The 17,194-nt window shown below is 43.1% G+C and overlaps 1 protein-coding gene across 5 annotated transcripts in view; it reads right to left on the reverse strand.

Annotated features, from left to right (window-relative positions):
- KIF16B (kinesin family member 16B) overlaps window positions 1–17,194 on the reverse strand; it is a 291,470-nt gene that overhangs the window by 210,103 nt on the left and 64,173 nt on the right. For all 5 annotated transcript variants that reach the window (XM_061208593.1, XM_061208591.1, XM_061208590.1 and 2 more), the window contains exon 12: window positions 14,483–14,542. In XM_061208593.1, the coding sequence (XP_061064576.1) occupies window positions 14,483–14,542 (60 nt within the window). The remainder of the gene's footprint in view (window positions 1–14,482; window positions 14,543–17,194) is intronic.

The following is a 17,194-nucleotide window of genomic DNA, read 5'->3' on the forward strand; positions in this document are numbered from 1 at the left end:
TGGCAAAAAAAAAAGGACAGAAAACAGCAAATGTTGGGGAGGAGATGGAACCCTCACACGTGGCAGGTGGGAGTGTAAATGGTACAACCACTTTGGAAAACTATTTTCAGTACCTGCTAAAGAGGAGCGGACACCCGCTGCATGACCCAGCAATTCTTCTCCTAGGCATACACCCATCAGAAATATGTACATTCGCTCACAGTACATACAGGAAGGTTCACAGCAGCACTATTTCTAACAGCCCAAACCAGGAAACAACCCAAATTCAAAGAGTAGAATGAATAAACTGGGATACAGCCACATTATATAATACTATGCAACAATGAAAATAAACACAACTTTGCAAAAAACATAGACGGATCTCACAAACACAATGCAGAACAAATGAAGCCAGTCACCTAAAAAATACGTTCTGTATGGTTCCATATGTATAAAGTTTGAAAGCAGGATAAACCAAGCTATGCTTTTAGTGTCAAGCCAGACATCTTCCTTGGAGGGAGGAATGACTAGAAGGGGCACAGCAGGGACACCCAGGGGCTGATAACGTTCTGTTTCTTCCCCCCAGACATGGGGCATATGGTGCATTCAGTTTATGAAAATCCATCAAGCAGGACAAACAATTTGTGTAACGCGCCATACGTATGTGATACATAAATGCCTGAACTGAGAACAGCTCTCAGGGCACATTCACAAAGGAAGAGTGGTCCAAAACAAAAGAAGTCCTGCAGCAAGGGACCAAAAGGAAGCCATCTGGGACCCAAGCCCAAGATAGGGGACCCACGCCCAAGATAGGGGACCCACAGGGATAATTCCATGCAGCCTCTTGAGAAAGAACCCAGGTCCTTCTCAAATAGAAGGAAATCTGAGAGCTCACCTCACCAGCCCACCTGGTCATGACTGAAAAAACTGAGACACAGAGAGAGAGAGAATAATTTGGTCAAAGTCACACAACTAGTTAGGGATAAATCCAAGTGTAAAAGCCAGGTCACCTCAGTTAAGACAACTTAACTAATTATAAAATAGTCAAGATATTTCAAAAGAATGAATTGTGCAACCACTCAGAATGGGTAAGAACTCAAGAAAGGACACAGCTTTTATCCATTTCATTCAAACGAGATAAGCAGTGAAAGGTGACAGGTGCACAGGACATCCACAGACAGGAGAAGGGGAACCTCAAAAAAAGGGGAGGAGAAGGCAATCTTGGAGAAAGTGGGAACATGGCACACTGACTGTGGATGAAATACAGCAAAACCAGAACTGCACCTCCTTTCCTCGTATGCAGCACTGAAAAAATAACACTTTGCACATCTGGACCACTTTTCCTCGCCAAAGAGCACATTTCAGATCTCTGTTTTATAAACAACCATCATTGTAGTAAAGGGCACTAGAACAACTGTATAAAAGCAAGTCTCATATGAAGTAAAATATTACCTACAAAGGTAGACAGGAACACACAGCTAGTTGGATACAGTTCAAAAAAAAAAAAAAAAAAGAACCTGAAATATGCTCAGAGAAATCATTAATATAAGAACAAAGCTAATAACACATCAGGAAAAAAAAATGATACCCAGGGAAATAACCATGACTCTTTGCTTAAGAAAAAGGCTAGAAATGAGCCAAGGCAGAAGAAATGACTACACACAACCTTGGTGGAAATAAAAAAACATCAGAGTCATGATTAAAGAAAGAGCGTTACAAAATGTAGAAGGAAACCTGAGCTTTTATTCTAGAGAAAGCAAATCCTGTCTTGACATTTATAGAGATAACAGAGCAGATGGTGCTCAAACAGTGGCCACCAGCCATGCTGGTTTTTAAAACACCGATGAACAACCAAATTCATGGCAAATACAGGCTCACTTTTTCAGACAACTTTTTTTCATCAATCTTTAAAACATGAAAAAGCCAAAAAGACAACGGTCAGAGAAAAACAAAAAAAAAAAGCCAATGAATTAGAACATTAAAAAAAAAAAGTGAGGTCAGTTTAGGACAATTAAGAACTAGACAGCATAGTGGGGTCACAAGCAAACTTTGAGAGAGGGTTCAAATTCTGACCTCACCTATTTCTTCCTTAACTGAGTGCCCTCTGGGCCTCAGTTTCCTTGTCTATAAAGTGAAAAAATATATATTCCCCCTGCATAAGGCTGCTGAGCGGAATGATACTTAAAACTGTGCGTGTGTGTGGCTATCAAACACTTGAGATGTGGCTTACAACTCATTCGTTTAAATTTTAAACTGCACTCAGTTAAGTGACTGGAAAACTTTTACACATGTTTGGAACATACATTGCAATGAGAATCTACTTTTCAACTGTAAATTTAATAAAATCAAAATACAGGTCAAGTGTATCCAATGCAAATTTAGCACTGAATTGAGAGGCACTATAAATGTAAACTTCACGTCATGTCAAAGATTTTAAAAAATTATGTTCCTCACTAATAATTTTCATATTGATTATCTGTCAAAATTGTAAATTTTTTATATAATGGGTTATTAAATAAAATGTACTGTTAAAATTAATTTCAACTGTTTCTTTTTAAATGTGGCTATTAGAAAATTTAAATTCCCATATGTGGCTTGCATTACATTTCTATTAAACAGTGCTGGCTTAGAACAATGCCTGGCACACAGGAAGAGTGCAGTAAATATTACCCACTATTATCCCTATTAATATTATCAATATTAATTATTAAATGCAAGGCAGTTTGAGGGGGTCCAAAAACAATTTAAACACGTCTCTACCTCAGAGTCTAGCAAAGGAAAACCAGACATACTACAATAGATTTACGGAAAACAAATCATTAAATACCTAGCTGTGAGCAAAGAGGACTTGCAGGGAAAAAAATCCACAAAGAATGTATTCAGCTCACCGAAGACCTTCAAAATTGTCATTCTAAAAATCTACAGAAATCAGAATTTGTGTTACCTACCCAGTTAGACTAGATCCAGATGACAACAGAAAAAACAAACATTACATGAGGTACCCACACAGACTAAAGGCAAACATCTGCTGTTTGTGGATTGGGGGCGGGAGGGGGGTGGGCGGGGAGAAAGGTGCTCCTGCTGAGTCCAGACCTGACCCACTGGGGCAGTGGGTCCTGCCTTGCTCCGGGGCCCCGCCCATGCTGAGCGTCAGCTGGATGGAGAATACGGGACATTTAGATCAGGGATACTCTGACCATAAACACTGGGCAGACACATGCAGGAGGAAAGCAAGCCAGAGCCAAATTCTTACCAGGATGAAAGCCAGAAAAGGGGGCCCAGTGAATGCACACACCCAACAAAACACATTCCAGTATGTTCCTAGAAGCGCTATTCATAATAACCAAAAGATTGGAGATAAGAACCCAAATGGAGCTAACCAGCAGGAGAAGGGATAAAAAGGATGTGGTATAGTCACATAATAAAGTAGAAACTACTGCTAAACACGGCATGGATGAATCTTAAAGACAACAGGCTGCACAGAAGAAGCCAGAAACAAACATAAGATATGCTGCAGGAAGCTCAGGAAGGCAAAACTCATCTACATAATAGTTGTCAGAACATCTCTGGGAGAGGAGGACAGGAAGTACTGACTAGGGAGGGACCAGAGGGACCCTCTGGGGAGTAGGAAATATTCTGTATCTCAACCTGGGTGTGGGTTACAGGGGTGCACACACAGATGACAACTCATGAGCTGGACACTTCAGACGTGCGCTGTTTTACAAGTTGCACACTTCAAATGTGCACACTTTGTGTATGCTGAGCCTCAATTTAAAAAAATAAACTCAAGATAGCTTTTTAAAAGGTCCTGTGAACAAACCACCCTATTTAACAACAAATAATCTATTCAGCTGAAATTTCTTTTCAAATAGCATCACCCAATGTCCCCATATGCCTGCATGAGTGTGCAATTTGGGGACTACAAAACCCTGCAAGAACTTACGTGTGCCATTTTTTCCTGGGAGCCCTCACCCATGCGATACACATGTCGAGATGTGCTTCAGGGGATAATCTTCCACACGCCTAGGCCCGTGGGTCACAACTCCTGTGAGGCTCAGGGCACTTGTTTAAAAACAGAGATTTGGGGGTACCATACCCAACATCTCTCCTTCCATGACACCGCAGAGCCCAGAAGATGGTCTTTTAAAAAGGCCCGCAAGGTATTCTGAGTGGAAACCACTTCCGTATGGAAAATCAACTTGCATGACGTGCAGAATAACTGGTATTTAGGTTGCTTTGGATGAGAAACTGGACTTAGCAACTGAAAGGTCATAGCAAGTTCTGTTGCTCCATTTCTGTCCCCCAATCTGCTGGAAATGCCAGTGTAATTTTTACTTTAATAGCAAGGACAAGAAAGGCTTAAATATAATTCATTAATATAGAGTAGATTGGATCTAGAAGAAAATGAGCATCTTTGGTGATATTTGTGTTGTTAGATTCTTTCAAGGAGAAATCACAGCTGTTTGGAAACCACTCCTCTTACACACAGACGACTTGCTCAGGAAGGCTGTTTTTAGCTGGTAAAGCCGGCGCTACCAAGTATTACATAAGACAGTAGAAATCTATAACTATCCCCCCCCTTGCAAGTATCAGAATATCCTGATAATAAATATTCACATGCAACCTAGGTCCATATTTGCTTCTCAGTTGCTGCCCATTGCTAATGATCCTGTCTTACAGATACATACTTCTTAAAACCACCACTTTTGCTAAGAGACTTGGAGTTCTACTGCCTGGAGTTAAGAGAAACGATGGTCATCCTTAAATGAGGCAAAGGCAAAATCAACCCGGATGCTAAGAACGGTAATCTCCTAAGACCTGCTGTTGTGCTACAAATGGAGGGCAGTGCCAACTCACCACTCATAGCAACTGTTGCTAGGCAGACTGGGCTGGGAAGCATCAAGCTAAAGGGGTCAACGGGAAATTAAGCCAAATTCAAAACCACATACGAAAAGCTGAAGAAGAGAACAGACGCTCATTCAGAGCTCATTTTAAATCACATAATCGACCTGAAAAAGGGAAGAGAAATGTGTTTAAATATGTGGAATTCACTGTGTGCCATCCTTCAATTCTAACACCAGAGAAGAGCGATTTCTCCTGTATGGAATGTTCCCACCATGGTACAGATACTCAGGGGCCCTTTCACATAGTCTTCTACCTGAATACAGGACTTCTGAGTCATAAAGGAAGTGTTTGAAAATATTTTCTCTTAAGAAATAAAAGAATACTTCAACTAAGTTGCATCTTCTGTTTGCCTTTAATATATTCCACACTACCGTAAGTGACCAGGTTCTACGTCCAGCGGAAAACAGGGATGGTGTCACCAAGATTCGCCTGCCCCCAGCCCACCCCACGGTGCACAGCAGCTGCAGTGAATGGGCCTGACCTCACTCCAGCTCAAAGGTGGTTTGTCTCAACCAATCAGCGTAATCCATTCTCTTATCAAAGTGATTAGTGGAGATAACCCAGGCCTAAGCCAGTCAGCACCAGGCCCCAGGGATTGGTTCACAAATGCATCCACCAATCACTGCAAAGCTCAGAACTTTGCTGGAGACTCTGAAACCCAGACTCTGAATTTAGATGGTGTGATGGGTAAATATAAAGCTATAATTGCTGCTCTCACTTGGCCATTCTGAGAGCCTGAAGATGAAGTCATTACACCAAAAAGGCAAAACCAAGAACAGTCCCAGAGAACCAGAGCCAGTGCCCTGGTCAAACCGTGCCTAATTTCTACCCTACCGCCTGACCACTCCTCTTCTACCATTTAAGCCAGTTTGGAATTGGGTTTTCTGTTATTCAAAATTAACAAACATAAAATACTACATGATAAAATATCTTATGAGTAATGCCCTGTTGTAGCTGCATAAAACTATACTTTTAAAAGTTTGCATATACACAAGTTCTGGCTTTTCTGACCAATTGAGAAGACATATATTACTGTCAAGGCCAGTTTCACATATAAGAGGATGGATTTGGAGAAAATGAAACAAGTAAGAAAAATGGTCAATTACATGTTAAATCTAAAAAAACCTGAGCTCACATATACAGAGAACAGATTGGTGGTTTGGTGGTTGCCAGAGGGGGCAGTATATGAAATGAAATGGGTGAATGTGGTCAAAAGGTACAGACTTCCAGTTACAAAATAAAGTCCTGAGGATGCACTGTACAGTATGGTGACTATAGTTAATAATAGTTATTGCATTATTTGAAAGTTGCTAAGAGAGTAGATCTTAAAAGTTCTCATCACAAGAAAAAAAATGTAATTATGCCGAAGAATGTTAACTAGACTTATTGTGGTGATCTCATCACAAAATATACAAATAGTGAACGGTTATGCTGTACACCTGAAACTAATATAATGTTAGGTGTCAATAATACCTCAATAAGAAAAAAAAAAGGAAAAACTGGCTAACATTACTATAATGCTTACAACACTGACTACAGACACTGTTCTCACCTTACAGGACAGGTACCATTACCGTCTGCATCTTACAGTGAGGTTCTGAGACACAGAAAGCTCAAAGGGACCGAATATGCACAGACATATTGTGCATATTGTGTCTGTCAGAATATGCAGACACAAGTCATCAGACCAGGTGGGCAAAGGACCACCTCCTCGCTCCCAGCTCTCTCCACCTCCACCCACTCCTCTCCGAACTCACGACTCTCAGGACTGCTCCAAGGTGAGTTAAGTATGTTCCTGGGGGACATGAACAATAAGCTGATTGTACCATGAAATGGTCGCTTTTTAAGCTTTCCTGACAACGAAACCAAGTTCCTACAGTCTAGCACCTCCAGTGAGTTCAGGTGCACATAAAGCATACTTCCATATGACCAGGCAATCTTCTCCTCCCTGGCTATGGCAATAAATATGCAGTAAGAGCCTGTCAGCGTACATGCCTCACTGCAAAAGATCAGAAGGAAAATCCCGTATGTATTCAAAATAATTTATCACACGGTTCCAACATTTAACGGGGCGCATTTGACTTATTTCTGAGCCTTATTGCTCCAGAAACATTATTCAAAAGTAAGAACCAACATATACTTGCAATACCTTTATTTATGAGCAGCTCCTTCAAGACGAAAACTGCCACGGAAAATGAGGTAGGCTTGGCGTTATTAACAGCATCAGAGCTGGTTCTGGGAACAGCTCGCTTAGCCTCTGACCCTGCCACGCTCTCCATCGACCTCCAGTGCGGTAGTGCTGACAGTCATCTCCCCTATTAATTACCAAACCCCAGTTTCAGAGAACAATGAACTTTATTATTTCGCCTTTCATCTTAAAAAACAGCTGCAAGAGCAGAACTTTACAAAGAGGAGAACACACAGTCTGATGGCAATTAACAGCCAGGGTCTAACTTTAATGAGAGGTCAACAAATTAACAACCGCGTACTATATAAAGTGCAATAACGTCTTTTTCCTCTTGCTTCAGATCAAGAACCAGCCAACGAGACAGTATGTGCGAATGCACTACAAACAGACAAAGGGCTTTGCACATGGGGGTACTGACGGTGACTTCTGTTCAAACAGACACGGAGTCATTCACATTAGTCCGAGCATTAAAGCAGGGAGACAAAAAATTTCTCATAAAGCTAGAAACAGTATGCCTGACTGTCTTAGGTCAGAATTTTGAACCATCAAATGCCCAAATGGTTGCTAATAAGGAAGGTGACCCATGGCTGGGTCACTAAGGAGGAGATGTCTCCTCCTTAATCCAAAATCTGAGCAAAATCAATGTCCATAAATAGAATTCTATCCTAGAGCTACCCACAGGTTCAATTCTTGTACCAAGAAGAGGTTAAGATTAACTGATTCTAAAGGAGACACAGGCCACAAAAAGTGTCACCTCTCCATCACTTTGTCTGTAGGTTACCTAGAAACCAGAGTACCCAGTGCTCTGAGCGGCAGGAACCCAGAGGCCCACAGATCTGACTGGCTGAGCAGCAGCCCCAGGTATCAGTGCTGCTTCCAAATCCATCACACTCCCCAACACACGTCTCCTCCACAAAGTGGAAAACTGCAGACAGCAGGAAAAACTTGTTTTATGGGATGCCACCATCTTCCAGAGACAAAAGTTCAGCTGATTGATTCTATCATAAAACAGAAATAAGTTGGTTTAAAGTATGCCTCTCCATGAAATTCGAGCTCAGAAAATCTGACGCCAGTAAAGGATTCCAATTTCATTTTACTCTATTTCTTATTAGTCAAAACATTCTGAAAAAGTAAAAAAAAAATTTCTTCCATCAATGTGTGACCCATTCCTGCCAGGGGCCTGTAGTATCTGCCTCTTCTGCTCCCCAGAGAAGGAACAGTAAAACACCAGCACAATTTAAGAGGAAATCATTTGCATTAGGATCCCATCATCACGTAGATTCAAATACGCGCCATCCTCCAAATTCAACTCAGTATTGTTTACCATAAGAAAAACAATCCATTTAATTAATATCTGGGGAGAAAAAAACAACAACACTTTAATTCAACTTATACTTGCATAAATCGCTCACTTTTCCAGGACCAGCCTCTCCAGTGACAGCCTCTGCCTGTGGGCAGCCTGCTTCCTCCCCAATACCCCCCGCCCCATGCCAAACCACAGTCGGATGCCCCTTGCAGAGCCATGAAAACACAAAAGCAAGTCAAGCACTAGAGTAATCAAAGGATGTGTTTTCACTAAGGAAGAGACCCTACTTATTAAAAACTGAGCAGAATAACCAATGCTGGGGGATTCAACAGAGCGCGGTCTTGGGGCTCCGAGCGCCACACGGCAGCCCGGCTCTAGACAGACCCTGTACGGAGCCGCGGTCCCTTCTGCTGCACCAACTGTCAGACGCCGGAGAGCTGCCCCCTGAGGTCCACACGCGCTGTGATTCATCCTGAAGCGCAGGGTTCAAGGATTTATTTGGAAGTCAGATAACATATCTCTGAGAGTTTCATTTTAACCATTTAGAAAACGCTAGAACAGAGAAACCAAAACGTGTCCAGAGTGGACAAACGAAAAAGGTGCATACAGGGTGGGGTGGGGTGAGAGAAAGTGAGAGTGAGGGGACAAAGAATCGGGGGACTCCTCATGACTTGAAAAAATTCATCAGCAATAAGACATACGGGATCTATAAAAAGTCAGGCCAAAAGGGACACAGGAGGGGTATTAAGTAGCCACTTTATACACCACTTCAAACACTAAGCAGTCAGCGCCACATTGAAGCCGTGGGAAAGGAGAGCCGACACAAAGGCTTCGGGAATGCACGGACCCCAGGCCTAGCAGAAGCCGGATTTATCACAACATTAAGTCCCATGACCCCAAAGTTATCACAGCTTAAGACAAATTCAGCAGGATGAAAAACACATTGGGGTAGCAGTCAAAGACACTAGAAAGACAGACCAAAAAGAAGAGTACCGTTAACACAGGTTCTGAGCATCTGGCAGTGCCCGGCAGGAGTTGGGGTGCAGACTCCGGTATCAGACAGAAATACCAGGCGTTTACATCCCAGGGGCTTTAAGACAGGGAACTGGTTACTTGGCTAAAGGAAGAGCTAGGAAGCCAGCAGGGATAGTGAGGCCACCCGCAAACTGATGAGGAAACCAGCATCACCCCTGGGTAGGAGGGACAGGGGAGAAGGTGTTTCTGGAAGCCAGGGCTGCATCACCAGGCAGCACCACACCAGGGATGGGCCGTGTGGATTCTGCAAGAAAACGGTGCAGACGAGGTCTGGTTTCTCCCTCCAACCCTCACACGGTGAGTCCCACTCAGGAAAGGGCAGTCCACCCAGTCAGCTCCCAACCAGACAGGGCAGAGCAGAAGGGGAAAAACGGAACTGAGGGCAAAGAAGCCCAAGACGGCCCCACCTTTCCTTCCTCAGCTTTTCAGATCCTGCACTCAAACCGTAAGGTTCAGACCCATCACCTGGGCATTTTATTAAAATACAGATTCTGACTTAGGAAGTCTGCAGTGGGGCCTGAGAACTTGCAGTTCTAACCAGCTCACAGATGATGCCGACGCTGTTGGTCCAGGAACCACACACTGAGCAGCAAAGGTCTAACTGACCCAAATGAAGGACTGGGCTATAATCAAAAGGAATGCAGCCACGTTCCTTCCAAGAACGAAAAATACACAGTCATATACAAGCCTTTCAAATAGGAGTGAGACAAACAGGATGGAATGTACAGGCAGGAGCATCACCAGGGCAAGACCGCTGCCTGCACAACACCCCGTGTTACTTTTCCCACCGGCTCATCAGGTTTGCGCGGTTCAAGGTTGTTACGGGCTGAAACGTGTCCCCCTAAAGTTCATATGTTGAAGCCCTAAGCCCCCGTATCTCAGGATGTGACTACATTTGGAGATACAGCCTCTAAAGAGGTAATTATGTTAAAAAGAAGCCATTGGGCTGAGCCCTAATCCAATCTGACCAATGTCCTTATAAGAAGAGATTAGGACACAGAGGGCGGCCAGGGCGACAGGCACACAGAGAAAAGGCCACGTGAGGGCCCAGAGAGCAGGCAGCATCCACGAGCCAAGGAGAGAGGGAGGCTTCAGGACAAACCAACCCTACCGACACCTTCATCTTTGACTTCTAGCCTCCAGGACTGTGAGCAAATAAACGTCTGCTGTTTAAGCCACCCAGTCTGCGATGTTCTGTTATGACAGCCCTCGCAAACTAATACAAAGGTTTTGGTTTTGGTTTCTTGTTACTACTTTAATCCAGTAAGTTTTCACTGTATGCCTGCTCTGTGACAAGCAGAGTTCTAGGAGCTGGTTCACAGAATGATAAAGAGACAGTCCCTGCCCAGATTCTGCTCCTGTTTAGGGGGAGAAACTAAGACCACCAAACTCCGATTATGATGAATGCTGTGACAAAGGCAGAACGAAATGCCTTTACAAAAGCCAGAGGAAAACAAAATCATTCTATCCGGTAAGTGGGAGAGAAGAGCGATCAGAGAGAGCTTCATGGTGGAATCCCACAGGCGTAGAGAGGGGAGCATCTCAAATGATGGACCAACATAGGCAAAGGCCAAGAGACCCCCAGAAACCCAACACCGAGTGCGCACAGGGACCAGCGAGACACCTGGCCGGCTGGGGCGGGGGCCCGGGAGCGCGGGGCGGACGGAGCTGTGATGGGACACGTGGAGCCAAGAAGGAGCTCAGTGCCCCTGGGGGCCAGGCAAGGGAGTCTGAACTTTAATTTATAGAAATGGAGATTAATGAAAATGAGGAAGGTAGATTAAGGGGCAAGAGAGTGCATACACAGCGTAGACTGTAGAGGATAATAGAGCCCGCGTTACCTACCTGCCTAAGAAAGGTCTCCTCAAGATCAACACACTTTCCACTGTCATTAGCTACTTATATCGTAACCCTGGGCAATTTATCACCTCTTGCAACCTGGGTATAACGAACAGGTTGCCATCCGCCCGACTTCCAAGCTGGGGACAAGGGTTTGTGACACTGTGGGTAAGTGTCACAACCCATCAGTGACTCAGAAAGAGACCTGAAGCCTGAGACAGAGCTGGCAGATCAAAGCCCGAGGCACGTGCGCTATCACCACAGCGCCACCAGCCCGGCTGCAAACAGCCAGCACCTCTTGTCCGAGCGCCTTTCACCCCTTCTTCACCCCACTCAACACACCTAGGCCTTCACTCATCCCCAGCAAGGAAAGCCACAGACCAGATCACAAAGAAGGGGCCAAAGTCACTCCTTGGTTTCTGAGCCTCTAACAGCTCGGGCAAGAAAAAGCAACAAGGCAGGCTCTCACTGTGCCAACAGGCACCGAAGTATCCCTGTATCTCCCTTCCGTCCCCCGGACGGTCTCACTCTCAGTCTTCTCCCCAAAGGTCTCTCCTTGGATGTTGAGGATTTGGGGCTTGGAAGGGATGATATAGTTGCAGAGTAAACAACCAGGCCCTGATGATGAAGATAATCCTGGGAATTTACCGCTTCACTGAGCCTGTCTCTACAACATGGGCAAATGCAGTAGAAGAGCAAGTTCCCAGAATTTAAAGATCTGTATTTTAACAGGGGCATGTGTCGATTAAACCACTGATCTCAAAGCAGGATTATACATTTACACCCTTGCCGCGGCCCTTTCATGGGTGAAATACACTTCTTCCCCTGTGACTTTCTGTTCAGCCAAGTGACTTGCTTTGGCCATGATATAAGCAGAAGCTTGACATGTGCTTGCAAGACCAGGCCCACCTGCTTCTACCTGGGCCGTGACCATAAGTCATGTTCTGGACAACCAGCCGGTCCAACAGAATGAGAGACAGACCTGGAAGCCACCCCATAGCCGGGATCCAAGCCCAGCCAGACCAGCCCAGCCAACCCCCAGCCAATGTGCACGTGAGTGAGGGAAAATAAATGTTGTCTGAAGCCACTGGGTTGGAGTGGGTTCTATGCAGCATTATTGGAACAAGAGCTGATGAAGGAAAAGTCAGACAGCAAAAATACGGAAATCACACAAACCACGCAGATACAAACTCATCGAAAAACAATCCCTTTCCCCATCAATTTCCAAAGAATGTTTTCAAAAACATTTGAGTAGCCCTCTTCTTCACCTCAGGCCTCAGGCACTGTCTTCCAATAGGAGATGAAGACAGCTCTTAAAATATCAAATGTGAGCAGAAAACAAGGACAGATTTAAAACACAGATACCAGCAGAGAAATCTACAAAGGGCTTGCCAGATCAAACGAAGGGAAAAATCTGAAATATCATTAGCCTTTCCCATAACCTTTAACACCTAGCACATAACACCTTTCTATTCTCATCTCAGAAGTTATAAAAAATAAAAATAGTAAGATGTATGAAAAACAGAATTGGAATTGAAGGAGGATTTAGTTTCAGGGCCCGGAATAACATTATGAGAAAAAGTTCAGGGGTTCACCATGGTGACTCAGTGTGGATAGCTCTGCAAGGCTGTCGTAAAACCCCTACCAGGGTGACAAGGAGAGACCAGGCGGAAGAGATGGGCTGCAATCTGCATTCACTGCGGCATTGCCTTCTGTGCTAAAAGGCACTATGTATACTAATGGCTTTTCAAACAGCTAGCTACTTGATTTCTCTTTTCCTTACGTGCAGCAGATTTCAGTCCTCCCTTTCTGGCAAATTTGCTGAGGAAAGTATACATGGTGCCATGAACGGTCCAACGGCTGGGCTATGTAAGTCAGGGGCTGCAGCACTACTTCTCCAAGTTGATGCAACATAAACGATGAAAACAGTCACATCTTTGCTGGTGCTTATTCCCCACCTGACTCTTCAGAAATGCAACTGAAGTCTTCGCTCAGTTTCCTGCACGAAAACCTCTCAAAAAAACAAACGCTGAGAAAGGACCTCAAAATAACACAACATTACCATCATCATCAGGAGGAAAGAAAAGTCTGGACGCAGAAGCCTCACTTAACTGCAGGGCTTTCTGCAACTGGAAAGAACATCTCCAGGACCAATCATGACCCATGGCCACCGAGGACTGCAGCTCAACCCCACTCATGAGAAGTAAGCTTTTTAGCCCCCAGAGCAGGCCAGCTTGCCTAAATGGTACAAGGAAGCTTTACATAATACGATGCTGACCCCACTCTCAGAGAGAGTAACTCAACGGCTGCTCCAGGTCTTCAAAAGTTTTCCCCCGTGAAACGGTCACCAGATGCCCCCTCTTCACGTGAACGGCGTCCAAGTCAGGCTTCTGCCAAGACACACAGCTAAACCTCATCTATCCAGCCTCGCCAATATTCAAGGGAGATTCCGTCCTCTGGGAAAGTTTTACCTCACCAGACCTCAAAAACAAACCCAGGATTCAGCAATCACCGCTGAATCGCCTTCTCGCCTGTGTAAGGACAGACAGACGCTATCAAAGCATAAAATTCCAGTCTGAACCTCAAACCTGACGTGCCTGACCCTCCACGGATGACACGAGTTTCCTACCACCTCAGCAAAAAATGGGACCACAAAGAAACGTGTATTTTGAAGCACAGCGTATGAAACTCGGAGGCCATTACTGACATCTTTTCACCATGAAAATCTTGCCAAAAATGCAGACCATCACTGCCTAGCCTTTGAGACATACAGAAAAAAATTCCAATAGGAAATTACTAGTTGAGAAATTTCTGAAGTCTAGCCACGCTATGCACACATATTCCACAGTACTGCCATGAGAAGTATTTCTTTTATTTAACATATTGCTTTTATATTGGGTTTAACAAAAGCAGAAAGGCAAAGTGGGTGCCCTTGAATATTAAATGGAACTTAATATGTGCTGACTCAAAAAAGGAAAAACTCCACAAGTGAGAGCAAATACCTTAAGTATCAGCATCGCCCCTAAACATACAGCTTTTAATGACTAATAGCTCGCTTTCCCATTTCTTCAAAATCAAACCAGAGTCCCAACCTCCCAAAAGTCACTATCAATTCCACTGATCTTACCTTAAGCAAAGCACACAATCACCATACTTGAGGGAGAAAGAAAAAAAGTTTTACCTACTTAAGCCAGCACAGTAAGATCATGACACTTTTTCATAGTCCTTACTTTCAAAATATTTTGGGTTTCATTCCACTTATTTGTCCATTCCTTGGTCAATTCTTGAACCTAAAAGAAAAAACATACATATGCGATTGCTCCACAAAAAAAATTACTTTTCTTCTAGAAAGTTTCCAAACTCTTATAGATTATGGAAGAATGTACAAAACTTTTTTTTAATTAGGTAGCAATGCCTCAAAGAACCATCACCAAATATAAATCAAACAAGCTGATCTTACCCTACAACCTACATCATGGCAAAGGAAAGAATAGAAAAAAATTTGTCAAGTTGCCTAGAGCTTTACAGCAGTCTTTTTCAAGGTGTACTTCAATAAAAGCTGCTTCCTTGGATATTAACCAAAATTACAAGTTCAAAGATGACAACACCCCATTACATGGGTTAATTTTTCCTGATTATACTTTAGGTCCTAAGAAATAGTGATTTACTTTACTTTCTAATTAGATGTGATGATTAAATCACCTTGGAAACTGCAGTTTTCTTTTAGGAGATAATCTGCTTTTGTAGCTAATTAATAGGGTTTATAAATCTCATTCTATCTTTAAAAAAAAAAAAAGGTGGCTCTTTAATTGACTCTTAGTAAAAGCAAAAACCTTTTGATAAAAATCAGCTTCTTTTCAGTCTGCGGTAACTTAGGGGAGAAAATATGCCCCATTGTCGAACACAGCACAGTTGGAAATTGCTTCTCAAAGTTAATGAAAATATTCTGCTAGTTCCATACAACTTTTTAAATGACCTTAGTGAGTGATTCATTAAGAAGTAAAGTGATACCTGATTGAGAGGTAGGAAAAAAAATGGAAAATTCTGTAAAATGAATACACTTAGGGCTAAAAGAAAGTGACCTCTGAGGGGCATAGAGGGGGACACACCCTCCCAAGGCCTTTTCCCTCCTGTCCTTCAGCACTCCTGCCTCCTACCCATCCAACAGCAGACACCATCCCAGTTCAACTGACTGGTCTTCCCACCAGTAAGTTATCCTATTTAACCAGGTCAAAGTGAAGGCACAGAATACACTGGATTATACTCTCACTGCTAAGAGGAAGATACTTCCCACAGGCCATTAAGTAATATAAATGGAAAGGGCGTGAGTAAGCAACCTCCATGAAAGACCACGTTCGTTACTGACAAGAAATAGAGGAACTGGGGTGATGGTTTATCCAGAGCAAAACCAAAACACCTCTCACCCACCTGAATTCATTCAATGGGCATTCATTTTACCCCTCAATTTATCTCAAACAACGACCTCAAACAAAGAACTCAAACAGGAGTTCTATGTTACCACTGTTTTCAATAAAATATCTTAACTAGTTACTAATGTCAAACCTATCATGTTCTTGGAACAAACAAAAGAAACAGGACTGAGCCTCTCTAACTCTGATTTTTGCTCATTTGTACTGGTTAGGCAAGGAGGCCTTCCTTTCACCACTTGAGTGATGCCAGCCTCACAGCCTCTAAAGCAAGAAAAGTCACCGGGCTTTTTGTTTTGGAAAAGCTTTCAGAGAGGGAATATTCTTACGCCTTCTCTCCCTACAGAAGGGGAAAAGACTGGGGTGATGAATTTACTAATTTCTAATAATCAGTTAACAGATACTCTTTGGCACTTTATCTGAGAAACACAAAGCATTTAACAATAAACGCTTTGGCATTTCAACAGATAAGTTCTCCCTGAAGAAACGGAAGCCAATTCATCCTTTTCCAATTCAATCAAATAATCTAGCTTTCAACAAATCGTAAGTATGCCTTGGGTTTCTTTCACTACTGAACTTAAACCAAATAATCTTCATTTATAAAATTAATTAAAAAATGCAAAGTCTGATACCACCTCTAACAACGTGACCAGGTGATAAAGTTTATAGCCAAGCAGATGGCAAACAATTTTAAAAGGTCAGCAAAGACTAGATGAAAATTTAGAAAATGTTATGAACAAGAGGGGCAGTCATTTCTGTCCCAGCAGGTATAATGCATTCAAATTAAAATGTTTATTGGTTTCTATTAACTTGCTAGGTATTCCTGAAAACTATTAGTAAGAAACAATTTAAGACTATATCCAGACATTTCAAAGCCCTCAAAATGAGAATCTGAAGTACTAAAATACAAAATGTCAAGAGAAAAATAGGGATTAAGAAACTAATGTTTTCACTAATGCTATTATCAGCAAATTAATCAGCATAATTATCCAGGGAAGTGTCAACAAGTTCCTAACTACAACCCAATTTACATCTTCAATATTGTGTATTCTTGAAAGAGCTTTACCAACAGAATCCAATTTTCTTTCTCAATCTGTTTTAACCATTCAGCACAGTGAACAAAATCCACTCCAAAAATGTTATTAATGCTGTTTCTCCTTTCACAGAGGGTTATTTTTTTTTTAAACAGAAAGAGTATAGAAGTAGATCAGCCATGCAACTAGTTTTCAGAAAGCACCAGCACACAAGCAGTGGCTTCGGCCCGGAACACCCACCCCCCACCTCAAATCCCACCTCGCTTAAGATCAACTAAGCATCTACTCGGAGTATTCAGCGATTCCCCAAGTGCTGCACTTCCCTCTGGAAAGTAAAAGGATGACAAAAAGCTCCACGCTGGTCGTGGTAAGGCTATGGGGACCACCACTGTGAACACAGCCTCCCTCTCCCAAAGGCCGGGGCTGCCGCACTGCCGTGTGGGACAGCCCACGTGTGAATCTCAGTTGCTGTTAACCATCG

The sequence above is a fragment of the Eubalaena glacialis genome, chromosome 13, assembly GCF_028564815.1.
Source record: "Eubalaena glacialis isolate mEubGla1 chromosome 13, mEubGla1.1.hap2.+ XY, whole genome shotgun sequence".
NCBI classification, from domain to species: Eukaryota; Metazoa; Chordata; class Mammalia; order Artiodactyla; family Balaenidae; genus Eubalaena; species Eubalaena glacialis.